The 15614-nt window shown below is 37.0% G+C and overlaps 1 protein-coding gene across 1 annotated transcript in view; it reads right to left on the reverse strand.

Annotated features, from left to right (window-relative positions):
* Positions 1-3088: 3088 nt before the first annotated feature.
* The window catches only part of LOC137387774 (uncharacterized), a 67630-nt gene continuing 55104 nt past the window's right edge, over positions 3089-15614 (reverse strand). Inside the window, exon 6 of the mRNA XM_068074286.1 lies at positions 3089-3769. Coding sequence (XP_067930387.1) covers positions 3423-3769 — 347 coding nt within the window. The 3' untranslated portion in view covers positions 3089-3422. The remainder of the gene's footprint in view (positions 3770-15614) is intronic.

Here is a 15614-nt window from a genome sequence, read left to right on the forward strand (position 1 = left end):
GGCATGTCTCCAGTCATTGAGGTTCCCTTGTCACTGGACTTGGACATGCTCTTGAGAACACCACAAGTTCTGCTTGCGGTAAGCTAGGCAGACGTCATACTCGATCTTGGAGCGATTGCTCACACACAATAAGTCGTTGCCAATTTATCTTTAAAAAGTAACAGAAAACTGTAAGGCTGCAGTGCTAGGTGTGCGGTGTAGAAGAGAAATAGTTCGTAATTTCACTGAGTGTTATTATATCATGAGCTCTATTTCAGCAATAACAATATCATACAATTACAGCTTAGGGCAAAAATTACAATATTCACTATAATAAGAGCCGTATACATCTGTTTGAAGCCACGCTAAGAGCGTTAGGAAAAAGGATTGCACCATATTCCCAGGTTTCAGACAAGTGTGCTACCATCTGCGCATCTAGGAATAATTGTACACATAGTTATTACACATGATGATCTCTCACTGCGCACGGGACTGCTAGCATACTAGTGTCTTAGTAGTTAACAAAAATAGTGCTGAATATATCTATATATATATTTCTCAAAGTATGTCGTCTGTTTTCCATCATCTGTCTGCATTCCGGCTATAGATCTTAAAATCTTGATATTGAAATTCCGCAATCTGATGGATTTGAACTCACCATCATTGCATCAATAGGTTTCTAATCCGGACACTCTGCCACTGAGCTAGAATGCCATAGTCATAAGATGTATGCCACGCGCTTGATGTATCCATATAACGGATACATCAAGCGCGTGCTAATTATCATAGCCTTGCGTCCACGAGTTACAATGCTTCTGTTCAGAAATATTTTGGGACATACATGTAAGTATATGCAATGTGATGCTTATTCGTCTTTTTTTGTTAGTGCTAATTTATTCGGCCCCACAATATCGACAAGAATTTATCTCGAACTTAAAATTTGGCGATTTGTGTTCTGATGATATACAGTGGAGCCTCGGCTCTTGGACGCTTCGGTTCTTGGCCAACTCGGTTATCAACCAAAGATTTTGAGATTGGTTCATCGTGAATCTCGAACATAAATTCGAGAGCATGCGCATTGAAATTGAAACACCTCCAGAAACAGCATGGAAACATTCGTTAACAAACAGAGAAGCAATTTATGCTTCATAAATTCTTTACAAAAGGGGAGGAGCCACCTGGGACGGAGAGATTTACCGAATAGATTTGCAAGAAAGATAACCCCTCCAGACGAATTACCCTAAATTGTTTTGGAGGAGGATTTTCTTTCAAAGATCTGTTGCATTTTTTTGTTGTTTCATTATCAATTTCTGCAATTCTTGTCATTGTATCTTAACCTTTAATGTTTTTGATGCTTTAAGAGCAAAACATACGGAATGTTTACTTTTGTTTTCTTTTTCCATCATCATAAATAGATAACCTTTTATTAAAATTGAACACGATCTATATCTACCCGTTGTTATTTATAGTATGTAGTATGCAGTACAGTTTATGGTGTGGAATATGGATTAAAATTTACTTACATTCATTCTAATGGGAAAAATTGTTTCGGATCTCGAACAACTTGGTTTTCGAACCGAGGTTCCACTCTACGTTATTAAAAGATATACATCGCTGAAAGTTATGAAATTTTAAATTTACAGTGGTTTGAAAACATTAACAACAGTTTTATTTAGTTTTAATTTATTTGTCCCTCACAGAACTTTTTCCTCATGATATGAAGTTTGAAAATTACAGTTGTTTGACAAAGTTTGAAAACCTTTACAGTCGTTTTTATTTTCTCTTTTAATTTATTTCAACTACACAAAACACTTCTCTCATGATCTGTAGTTTAAAAGTGAGAATGGCAAATGTTATATGTCAAATACACATCAATTTTTTGTCCAAAGAAATTTTTATTACCCGAGTAACGCCGGGTAGCACAGCTAGTTTAAATATAGTTTGAGGAAGCAATAGCAGTACGTATAAACAAATGTGTAAGCGTACATCCTTGTCACGACTTCTAGGAAGTCGCTTTCTACTTTTTCCCCGTGGTTCGCAATATCGAGGTCATAAGGTTACCTACTCGGCCTCCCATATGAGCACAAGCATCTACTCTGTCAAGGAGTTGTTTTACATTCAACAATCTCAATTTATCAAATTTAAATTAAACTTAACTCTTAATTTGATATTGTATTCATTTATAATTTTTATCTTTATAACAAAAAGCTTAATCAGAGGTCATGCAGTTTTTTCAAACAGGCAACTAAGTGGGTGTAAATCCTCCCGCAAGCTTGAAAAATTATGTTATGTTTAGACAAGAAAAGATCATATTATCTCACCTGCTTATGCTGCATTCACACATGAATGCATGCCTGAACATACACACACCCTCATGCATGCACATACAAACATTCATGTACGCTCTTACCCATGGCCGCACGCACATACACACACACCCTCACACGCGCACGTACCCACATGCACATACAAACATGCACATACACACCCTCACGTCTGCACATATTCATGCACCCTCAGGTGCTCGCTCATACACACACCCTCACGCATGCACACACACACCCTCATACACACACACACACACCCTCACGCATGCACAATAACCCTCATACAGTCACGTACACACACCCTTACGTCTGCACATACACATGCACCCTCATGTACGCACATACATACATGCTCTCACATACACACATACACACACTCTCATACACCACACACACTCTCACACAAGCGTACATTTCTTACATACACAAATTTTATCTCTCGGAGATATGAAGAGGTAACTTTATGTTTGACAGAAAAACTCAAATATGTATTTCTGTTTTCCTCAAAATATGAAAGTAGCTAAATTTTCTGAAGCATGCGGTTTTCTCTTTCACACTAGTGTGTTGATAGTACATCTTGTTAAATGAAAAGGAGACAATATTATATATATGATGAACTGAATGCCATACAAAGTACCCTAGTATTAAATTCTGAGAGTGTACGACAATCCAACAATAACCTAAGATATCTGGGTTGCATTGTACTATCTGGGACTTTCGGCTTATTTTCCTTTGTCAGATCCCGCCATAGCAGCATAAAACAGAGCAGGGCATTGTGAATGTGACTGGATGGCGCCTTGTATTGCTAAACCAGGCTGCAACACTGTATACAGAACATGTACAAAAATAAATCTCTCACATGCGTATGGCTAGTTGAGTACTTCAAAAGCCTTGCAATAGAGAAAACATTAATAACTTTGGTAAAAAAAGCCTTTAACAGCGGCAGCTAGTTTGACGATTAGGATACATAATAAGTAATATTTATGTTCAAGATTAATAATTTAAATTCTGAGATCATATATTTAAAACCAGAGGTAAAGTTTGTAGAACAAACATGCTAAAGTGGATTACACTGCATCCCATCATTGTTAGCCGGAGAAAACCTTTTACAAACTTCTATGAATATGAGTCGGTTTGAAAATATGGCTTCGAGTCAAAGTCTTCGAGAGATGAAGATTGGTAAGGCGAGTCGTCTAATGGCAGACCATCAACTGTGTCAACATCTGAGAAGAAATCATCATTGTGGCTGAACGCTTGCTCTGACAAAACCTGCTGAGATGCGTCGTTACCCGTGGGCTCTGACTGCGGTATGTACAAAGGCGATACAATCAACGCAGGAACATTGGAGTCGGCGGAAGCAAAGGAATCGGGCAGACTGGGCGATGCAGGTGAGAAAGGGTCTGCCTCATACTCGTCATCACAGTCATCCGACAGAGGAAGGATATAAGGCTTATCTGAATTTTCTACAAAAAGTCCATAATCATTGATTGGACAACTCCGAAAAAACAGTATCACATGCATTGCTTATTAAAAGGATATTCACAATTTTTAATGAACTTGAAAATGCTAATCCTAACTGGCCTTTTGGCAAGGATACCTAGTCAAGGATATACTATAATAAGTTATGCAACACTGGAGCAATATAGATTACATCATACTGCGGTTAAATATATTACACAATACACTAACATAGATTATACGATATGGCAACTAACAAACAAATTTAATGTACAAACAGATATCTAAAGCAGATATCTGAAGGAGTAATTTTCCCAGGTAGGCATATGAATTTCAGCACCCGGACATGGAACAGCTTTGAATGTTATATAAAAATTATGTGCGTCTACGAAGGTCACTAAGTTGTCACACAGCAATCAAACAAATTGCTGTCATGTCAGCTATAGCTGAAAATCTAGAAATATACAGTTTAGTTCATTGTGACTACACATCAAATAATGAATAATCATACACTAAATTATCTTTGAATAATGTATTTTTTGGTTCCAACATTATAAATTAAACATTATTTTCAAAAATTTATATTCATAATAAATTCAAATTTGCAAACTCTTTTTATTTGATGCTCTTTGAAGTATAATTACACTGGTGCTTGGACATTTACCAATATTCATGCAAACAAGTGTTGTGATTAGTTTCGCATGTCACATTAAGTTTTTGTGACATGCTAAAATAATCTCAAATCATTCTTCAAGTTTTATAGATTTAACTGATTGGGAAATACTCTAAAATTCCCTAATGACCAATAGCAAAATCAAAAATATATAAAGAATCAAATATAATATGAGCAGTGTCTGTCTGTCTGTCTGTCCGAAGTCATGCCAAGAGAAATAGAAAAAAAAGATTACCCTGCACAGGAATCAAACCCGAGGCGCCGGATTCGAAAGGCAAGCACACCACCACACCATCACTCAGGAACATTTTTGCTTTCCTTGGGATAATTCTCCATACACTTGATTTCTCATTACGATCTCTCACAGTGCACGGGACTGGCAAGAGTACTAGTATATATAGAAACTGCAAACATGCACTTACATTTACTACATGCACTTACATTTACTACACGTACTTACACTTGCTACACGTACTTACACTTGCTACACGTACTTACACTTGCTACACGTACTTACACTTGCAACACGTACTTACACTTGCTACACGTACTTACACTTACTACACGTACTTACACTTGCTACACGTACTTACACTTGCTACACGTACTTACACTTGCTACACGTACTTACACTTACTACACGTACTTACACTTGCTACACATACTTACACTTGCTACACATACTTACACTTACTACACGTACTTACACTTGCTACATGTACTTACACTTGCTACACGTACTTACACTTGCTACACGTACTTACATTTGCTACACATACTTACACTTGCTACATGTACTTACACTTGCTACATGTACTTACACTTGCTGCATGTACTTACACTTGCTACATGTAGGACTAGGTAAATTTTCTAACTGACTGTTTTTATAAAACCACAATTATTAGTTCCAAAGCTATCTTGTAGAAGTTTACAAATTTATTTAATCTGCCGTTTAACTTGCTTTGACTTTTTAAAAAGCTAATGTGTAGATTGGATTGGATTCGTCAGTACAGCCCATAGGTAGGTTTTAGGTAAAAGAAGCAGATGTGAGCCTTTAACCATCCCTTAGAGAAACGTTATACCAAGGTCAACACAGGGTGAGGCTTTGTTAATCAGTTTGACCTCAACTCGGCCTTTGTACTATTTTAAGTAGGGTTGGGTGCCATAGACTAAAGTTGAAGGAATTCTGATAAATAATGGGAATTCAGCAAAAACTGTCAGCAAATGTACTGGTTTGATTAACTCTGTTAGAATGGTTACTATGCAAAAATAATACAATTGATAATATAACACAGCGCTACAATTCTTTTGATCTGACAACTGATTTGCCACAAGAGAAAACTGTAATCTAAATGAAGTTTTTGATTTAACACACAACCAGTAGATTTGAGCAAAGAGCGTATGATAGATGCTCCTACAGCGTAAATACCACATGACGTAAATAATGTATGTAAAGTTGTCGCTTCGTACAACATAAAGAATTTCATATAACGTAAAGTGCCAAATCAGTGCAAATTTTCAAATTCGACTTCAAGATCGAGAACCTTGTGGTTAGCCTTAAAATATCGCTTTCTCTCTTGCCACACTTGAGAGAGAAAATGATGCATATCTCTCTCTATTATGTATACTAGTACTCCCGCAATCTAGTTCGTCAGTGCACGGGACTGGGCAGTACTATAACTAGTAACCTGGTAGTCACGTGCGCATTCACTGCGTTTCCATGACCCGCATAATTCGCAAATTAGAGCCAATCCGCAAGTTATCCGCGTTATGGAAACGGCATAAATCGCAAGCTATCCGCATAAATTCGCAAGCTAAGCGAGTGTTGCGACCCGCAAAACTTTATCGAATCCATCGTGTTTGCGAATCATGGAAACGGTACTTGCGATTGATGCGCATTAGATTATCGTTGGCTATTACATTAAAACATTTTCACGCTTCAGTCGTTTTTATTTCGATTTTAGCAGTCTCAATGCGCCAACGTTACGAACGATCGATCGCTACTAAGCTAAGCGTGACAAGACTGCTTAGCTATTTATAGAGTCATTAATTAGGCTAATACTTGACCTATGGGGTCAAGTACTGGTGTTAAATCCGCAACGCCAGGTGTTCATTGAAACGCTGGATTGCTAAGTAACTCAACTTGCGGATCGGATCGTTCGAATTATGTGAAACATGCGGTTTATGCGAGTCATGGAAACATAGTGAGAGATCTCCCTGAGAAACAACTGAGAGATCGCCCTGAGAGATCGTCACGTATAGCAAGTATTTGCACGATTATTCCGAAAATGCAGTAAGGTAGTTGAACCGATTGTCCCAGTTCAAATACAGTGCAATGCGATCTTTTTTTCCAACACCCAACTGCGGCTGTGGACATACAGACAGACTTTAGTATAGATTGTGCTTTCTCTGAGGCACAGCACGCTGGCAATCTAGTGAGCTCACTATATCGTCAGCTGACAAATATTCAGTAACCCTAATGATGATGCGCAGTGTAGGTTCTCTGACTGAAATATGCCAGATTTGTATCAATGAATCTCTCTCTGCAGTACTGAGTGCATATATGTTTCCTTAAAGATAATCTTACACAAAACTTTTGTAGATTCTATTAGAAAGTACGGTATTTTTCTAACATTGGTTATAGTTTTTATGTTAGAGGTGATCTGATTGCCAGGATGTTTCAAAATTAAAATCGATAAAACTTTGATGGCGATTAAAATGCTCACAAGAAAAATACGTGTCAAAATGTCACTAATTTCTCAGCTGCCTCTCTCTGGCGAGTAAAATGCTCAGATTAATTGAAAGTTCGATTATGATGTTTATAATTGCAAAGAGACTGACAAAAAAGAGACACATAATGCTTCAACTTGAACACAATCATCTATCTAGTGATGTCATAACAACTAGTGATGTCATAACAACTAGTGATGTCATAACAACTAGTGATGTCATAACAACTAGTGATGTCATAACAACTAGTGATGTCATTTTGCATGTGTTTTCTTCTGAACCTTTTTCAATCACGGCCAAATACTATTTAATCATCGCTGTGATACTATTGCTGTGATACTATTGCTGTGGTACTATCGTTGCGGTACTATTGTTGCGGTACTATCGTTGCGGTACTATTGCTATGGTACTATCGTTGCGGTACTATTGTTGTGGTACTATCATTGCGGTACTATTGCTGTGGTACTATCGTTGCGGTACTATTGTTGCGGTACTATCGTTGCGGTACTATTGCTATGGTACTATCGTTGCGGTACTATTGTTGTGGTACTATCATTGCGGTACTATTGCTATGGTACTATCGTTGCGGTACTATTGTTGTGGTACTATCATTGCGGTACTATTGCTGTGGTACTATCGTTGCGGTACTATTGCTGTGGTACTATCGTTGCGGTACCATAAACATGGTACCGTAAACTTGGTACCATAAGCTTATAAAAACTATGCCCGTACAAACAAGCTACAATACTTGATTTCTATGAAGGACAAATACAGGACAAAATGGTATAACTAAAGAATTAAAAGTGACAATGCTAAAATAGGATCAGAGGAAAAGCGATGAAAACCTGGTGTCAATGCCCAGACAAGCTCAGACCATGAACAGTGAAAATGACATATTAACAAGAGGAGAAGGGTATAATCCGATAAGTCTATAAGCCTCTGCCATTATACTGACAACAGGACAATTCTTGCGAGGATTACCCAAGGATAAGATGCTCTTCCAGAGTCCTTAACCAAGGACTCTTATAAGAAAACTTATATAGTAAATCCGAGAGTTGGCCGATTTTTTTCAATGCAGCACAAAGTGGATTGTATTTTTGGCAAAATCTTATGCTATGAACGAAAAAAAGCAAAATTACACCTTACACGATTAGTATTAAATTGACTAAACTCTGCCTAGAGAAGGTGCTGTTTTACCACAACATGGTAAAAATAACTTTCTGTACAGAAAGTGATGTTTTACCACAGGGTAGTAAAACATCACTTTCTGTACCTGGTCAGGGGAGAGCTATTGGATCTTTCTTAGAAGATGCCAGCCAAAAATATGCCTGCCAAAAGAAAAGTCAACACAAATCACGCCGGTATGCGAAAAAAAGTTTTATTGTTAGAATGGATAGAAGTCTGTAATACAGTAGACGCTCTTATAACATAAATTCAACATCACATTATGTACATATAGCATTATCTCTATTATATATACATTAGTATACAAGTTCCATGACATTCTAGTTTGTGGGGATAGACCGTCAGATGTGTCAACAAAACAGAGACAATAACTAGCTGCGCAGTTGCTCAAAAATCCTTAAAAGCGATCGTTCGGTGCAAGTCTTACAGAATCGGTCTACCAACCCGAATGTCACGAGTTGGAGCATTGTTGAAAGATATCTTTTATCCTAACCTTGAACCCCTAGAGAAAGATAGATGATAGACAGGTGCACACCACTCTTAATCAAAGTGAAAATATATTTTTTTACTTTAATGTAGACGTATAAAATATTTGTTATTGGTTTTCCTTTGCAGAATAGACCTTGCTGTCTAAAAAAATAAACAACTCACTATAAATAGGCGTTTATAATGTTCTTAACTTATTGTAAAATTGTAAATCATGAACCAAAAAACAAGCGAAAGTGATAAAAAAAGAGAAAAATTGTCGATGCAAATCGATAATAATGCAGTGACGGTGCAGCCAACAGATTAATAAGTTAAGTCTAATCATTTTTGTATGGACAAAAGGGTGAATTTAAAAACATCTTAAAATGGATTAAGCAATTTACATGTATTTTACTGTTTTTATAACGTATGATCCTTGTAACGTCAACTTTCCTGGAACAGATTATTTACGTTGTAGGAGGGCCTACTGTATCTGCAATCATTTTTTCGAATTGGTTATCATCCCACAATCTCTGTGACCCCATAACACACCAGGGGGAGCACATATTGTTAACATGTACAAATTTTGCATTTGTGTCTTTTAAGAAAGACCTGAGCTATCACATTAAGGTCTGGTTATAGCCACCCCAAGCGATGTATTGTTGACAATACATGACATGAAATTATATTTTTTGTGTTACCCGCACTAATTGTATATTTGCCAATAAAATCGCAAACCTTTTGTTTTAATAAATACATGATTTTGAGCGAAGACAGAATTACCCCTTTTAGCAATTTTTTTCGAATGCAAAAATGGATTCAACATTGACGCAAACCCCTTTGGAAATATGCCAACAAAGTAAAGCTGGCACCAGTGACAGCCAGGTATGCTGAAGATGGTGGGCAGTATTATAGAGGAACATTGCCCAGTGCAGTAGGGACATGTTCAGATAAAGTTGGCACTTCTTTGACTCGGTTTATAAGAAACTCTGCTTTACCGCTGCTCAGAAAGAAACTTTGTTCCAGCAAGATTAGTTTACAGCAAGATTTTATCATCTTATGCTTCAGTTGGCCCTTCAGTAGGCCCACAATAACATTGTCATGCTAGGCAGCGTGTGTGACATGCATGTGATATCATTTTTGTTCCAGTCAGCATAATAATATTGTCATAAGTTATACATGTAGTCTTACACAGTTTATAGAAAGATATCGAGTACAATTTACCATTCCCTCCGGTCACTAAAATATATACAGCAACATAAATTTTATCGAGAAGACGAACTTGAGCTAAAGGGCAGATTGGTATCTCGCATTGCCTTTTTCACCAGATAAGTTAACCCTTTCGCAGGCAAGCGACGTTTTTGTCGCTTCGCCATACTCCTTCAAATGGGCAGAGCGACATTTTTGTCGCCGTAGAAACATATTTCTTTTTTTGCGGCTTTTGGTTAGCTAAATACCGTTTTCGTTTACTTTTTTATCGATAGCAAGCTACGATATATTGGCTTCGGTTAGCCTCTAAAAAAATTTTTCTATTTGCACAAAATGATCGTTTTTAGCAGTAATAAATGAATAAAAATTACGAAAAAAATTAGAAAACTGTTCTAAATAATTTTTAATTATTTTTTTTGGTTCTGTTTTAGCCGTTATTTACTGAAAGCTTCGAGAGTTTTATTTTAGTTTATCGTCATGACGACTTCTAAGAGAACTCTCCGTGATTATTCTAATACAGCGAGTACTAGTACCGGAGTTACTAAGAGAATCACAGCTGGCTGTGACTTTTTAGATTTAGTAGCCAGAGATGACAATGAATCAGGTTCAAATTGTGATTGTAATTATTTTACTTCTGGAAGTGATATTGATGAAAAAGCTGGTAGCAGTAATGATGATGAGGTGGGTTGGGTGATGCCAGTGCCTGGAAGAATATTACCAATATGAAAAGAGATAAACCTCCTACCATTCATCAGTTTGTAATAGTGACAGGTCCAGTATTTACTCCAGTAGATGCTGCGTGATTGGTACAAAAAGACAAGAATAAGCACATGATGCAAAGACTGATGTAGGCCTTTGTAAAGAAGAATGCCTTTGGATATATTATACAGAAATGTGCTTATTAAAGTGTACACTTGTATCATAAAAAGATATACAATATATATATATATATATATATTTATCTTGGTAGATCTACATATATACATGTAAATATTTTTATGTTATGCATTTTTATTCATTTATAATATATAGATATATATACATCTAGACATATACATGTATACATATGCATGTTTATACATAGATATATGCACACAATAATATACAAAAGAGTGTATAAACCTTTTAAAAGAAATTGATTTTTCGGAAAATTAATTCGCCCAGGGGGGTCTGATATATTCCTGAAAATTTGCCTGCAAAAGGGTTAACAATTCATCTATTGAGCTAGCGTAACAAGAGATTCTACATAAATTACTGGCATTTGATACATGGACTTGGATTTGACATGGAACAAAAATGAAGCATATTTCCACAGAAGCTGCCTCAGGTGGTTGTCAATAAGGGCTGAGCATACTCTTGGTGACGACAAACAAATACCGTGGTCAAAGGTGATAAAAGCAAAATTTTGGAAAATGTTTTTCCATATTTATCGTCTTTCAATATCATCAAATAAAAACACTAAGTAACTATACGGAGTGTATTTTTAGAACACCAAGGACTATGTAGGACGAACAACATTGGCTGTTGTATGTTTAAAATTGCAGTTGTCTTCACTACCAGGAGTTGCTTTACCTAAGATGTTACAAACGTGAATGGAAGCGTACAGATAGTTCACGAATAATGAAAGAGGGAGAGAGAAAGAGGAGCAGAGAGGGAGAGAGAGGGAAGGAGAGGGAGAAAGAAGGAGAGAAAGGGAAGGAGAGGGAGAGAGAGGGAGGGCGAGAGAGAGGGAGTGAGAGGGGGAGAGGGAGAGAAAGAGAGGGAGGAAGAGAGAGAGGGAGGGAGAGAAAAAGAGAAGAGAGAGACCGGGAGAGCGAGAGAGAGAAAAAGAGGTAGAGAGGGAGGGAGAGGTACACAGAGAAAGAGGGAGAGTGAGAGGGAAAAAGAGGTAGAGAGGGAGGAAGAGGTAGACAGAGAAAAAGGGAGAGTGAGAGAGAAAGAGAGGGAGAGAGAGAGAGGGAGAGAAAGAGAGGGAAAGAGAGGGAGAGGGAGAGAGACAAAGAGAGGGAGGATGAGATAGGGAGGGAAAGAGAGGGAAAAAAGGAGAGGGAGAGAGAGAAAAATGTTTTCAACTTGGTAATTATTAAAATTGAAAGAGAACAATTTGTACCTAACCTACTTGCCTAATGTTAGACCTACATGCCTAATGTTAGACCTGCATGCCTAATGTTAGACCTACATGCCTAAGGTTAGACCTGCATGCCTAATGTTAGACCTACATGCCTAATGTTAGACCTACATGCCTAATGTTAGACCTACATGCCTAATGTTAGACCTACATGCCTAATGTTAGACCTACATGCCTAATGTTAGACCTACATGCCTAATTTTAGAGCTACATGCCTAATGTTAGACGCTAGCTGTAGCAAAGGCAAATTTGGTAGCCAAACATGTTCTATTGAGCGGTTTCATGTAGACGCGATGTCACAATATTTAAATAGTTTGCACTCTTTGATAAGAGGTCAAAAACATCATTAGCTTAAAAATAACAATAATGCAGAAAAAGAGTTATGTAGACCAGTAGTCTAGACAGTGGAACGGCTGCGCTGCATTTTATGGTCTCAGTGGATTGCTCAATAACTTTTGTTACATGAAATTTTACCAGAGCGTATCAAATTGGCAATCAGTATGAAAAGATTTTCTGACAATTTTGGCCATCTGGCCTGGCCCCAGACAGGCGAAACACTAGTGAACACTCCAATCAGTGAAAAAAGGTAATGCGTGCAGTTGCACTTTGATTATATAGCAATTCTGTCAATTTCTTAATTAAAAGACTCGATTTCTGGTAGCCACAAAAAAGTGAAAACGGTGTTCTTAATCTTGAGATAGAAAATCGTTTCAGTGGTGTCGACTTGCTGACCTTTACCCGACCTTTACAATAGCAATACATCTACATGTATGTCAATTACACGAGTCGCTTAAAATGTGTGCCATGCAAGATTGTAGTAATTAGGGGGCATAGAAAAGGATCAGCTATTTGGTGCACCTGGAACTAAGGATGACAACGCGTTCCAGTAAATTGTCTTTTACACTTTAGTCACTTGGAATAAAAGGCTTGTTGGACCGAATGTGGTATAGTTGAGTCTGCATAATTTAAACTCGAATGAACCAAATAAAATAGTTTGAATTAACCAGAGTTTGAATTATAAGAACCGTGATATATCTTGTATTTAACATTAGCTTAATAAGGTAATGTTAACTGCCTGTTAACTCTTTCGCTACCGTAAGCGGATGTATCGGCTTATCAATAGGGTTTCCCTTTTCTTTTCATTACGAAGCCTACACATTAGCTAGACCAATCAAAATCTGTCTCTAACAAAACAGCCTTGTTGCCAATCACGTGCAACCAATTGAAAATATTTTTGCTAAGAACCTCCACTTTTAATTATTTTTCAAAACGGGAAAACCAGATCGCAATCGTCATGGCAATAAGAAATTTATCGCGTTCTTTTAATGCAAAGGAAGCATCAGAAATTTTGCGAGAGTGGGACTCACTAAATAAGTTTACACTAATATTTTAGAGAATATTGTTTTGAATAAATGCACTTTACAGTAAAAAATATCTGCAGTGATTATCAAGATATTGTATAAGTACTAGCGGTATATCAAATTCCGAAAATTCATTCGAATTAATTTGATCAGAATAGCGATTTTAGCGCAGTAGCGAAAGAGTTAGCCCTGTGAGTTCTCAATGCATGCTATACTGGTGCAAGTAGAACTGAATGCTATATTTTGTAATCTAAGCGTTAATGATTTACTCAAGAATAGAAACACTATTCCGGTATTACGAATAAAGTACGCATGTATTTTATTGATCATATATGTTTATTTTAATATACAGTAGATTTAGAAAGTTTCTCTCTTTCTGCTATTTCACTTGGTTTTGTTCCTCTTTGAATTTCATTAATAATATCTACCTTTTACTGGTAAGTTTTTGTTTTGTGATTCTGTTTCAATTCTGAAAACATGTTTGAAAAAATAGAAAAAGCATTTAATAAAGCTTAGAACTGCGATTGTTGATTAGCCTTTGATTAGCCACTTCTGTATCCAAAATAAATGTTCACTATTGCTCAAGTTTGATGCAGACATAAGCACTATCTCTTGCAGAGACTCCATTTTCAATTTTTTTCAAGTTTCACAGAATAAAAATGGCTTTGTCAGTAGCGCGACACGCTCTATCGAGGTTGTGTGTTAGCTGCCAATCTAGAGCTTGACCTAATTAATTGACACCTCTTACAATCATCAAGGAATATATGTCACAGAAGTTGCACTTGATTCTGTGATTGCGACTAATACTAATTCACTCAGCTCTATTGATTTTTATACCTTTACTATCTTTTAGTTTGAATTAGCCTTTTTGAATTTAATTTTATTTTTGAACTTTTTATTTGAATTAATTGATATAGAAGGACAGGGACCTAAAAATGTTTTGTCCTAAAAATCCAGGTCAGAACTATTTAGACTCCACTGTATTTGAAGGCACCTGAAGCATATGCAATCAGATAAGATGCGACATGCCTCTTCGCCTGTCTACATGATATAGGAGGCTCTTTATGCCGCTTTTGTGAAAACGTGGCAAGACAAGCGTGTAAGCTTGGATAAGTGCCAGACAGATCAGCAAACACTCGCACACTAGTGACAAAATCTGTTGAAAGGCTCTTGCGACTTACATCTATATATATATCTCAAAGTATGTCCGTGGATATGTCTTAGGTCTGTCTGCATTCCCACTACAGTTATTAAAATCTTGGAACAAAGAATCCATACTGAAGAAGATTTGATCTCGCATCCTCTCGGTCACCAGTCCACTGCCGTGCCGATATAGCCACAGAGACTGATGGACTTGCTAAGCCATATATGTCACTATATGGGAGCAAATACCATGACACAAAGTCATGACTACCATCATTAGAAGCCCTAGCTAGCTATTATTAGTAAGCATACTAGAAATTTCTATTGGCAATGCGCCAGGCTAATAGCCAGTGGCAAGCGACTCTCATCACTTCTCATTGTTTATAAGCTGATTTTTGATACCCGGAGAACGCCGGGAGGCACTGCTAGTAACTGATAAGACAGCGAAAGTTTACCACGTGCTTAACAATTGCTCTCTTGTCATTCGTGACTGTCACTTGAGACATGCTGACTTGGCTGATTATCTCTTATGTATATTTCTTAATTGATTTACTTTTAATTATTTTACTAATATTTATTTGATGGTGTTGAACAAGCGTGTTGAAATCCATTGTAGATTATTAGGGAGACAATAGCTTTCTGTACTGATGGAAATTGGAAACAATATTGCGGTGTTGGCGCACAATTTCATCAGCGGCCTTGATTACCGACTAAAAACTGTTTAAAGGGAAAGAAATAAACATTCTAGAGTGCAGCAAACTCATCGCAATTTTCACAGCGATAACAGTTGCCACAACAATAGCTAAGTGTGGAGAAATATAACTACAAAACATGAGTATAAATACTGCCATTTTGAAAAGGAGAAAAACGACTCAACAGCTAGCTTACCGGACAGCTAAGAGAGGACAACTCTTTAATACATAGATGAGACAAGCTGAGTTATTAGTAATGTATGA

Source organism: Watersipora subatra, chromosome 2 (assembly GCF_963576615.1).
Source record: "Watersipora subatra chromosome 2, tzWatSuba1.1, whole genome shotgun sequence".
NCBI classification, from domain to species: Eukaryota; Metazoa; Bryozoa; class Gymnolaemata; order Cheilostomatida; family Watersiporidae; genus Watersipora; species Watersipora subatra.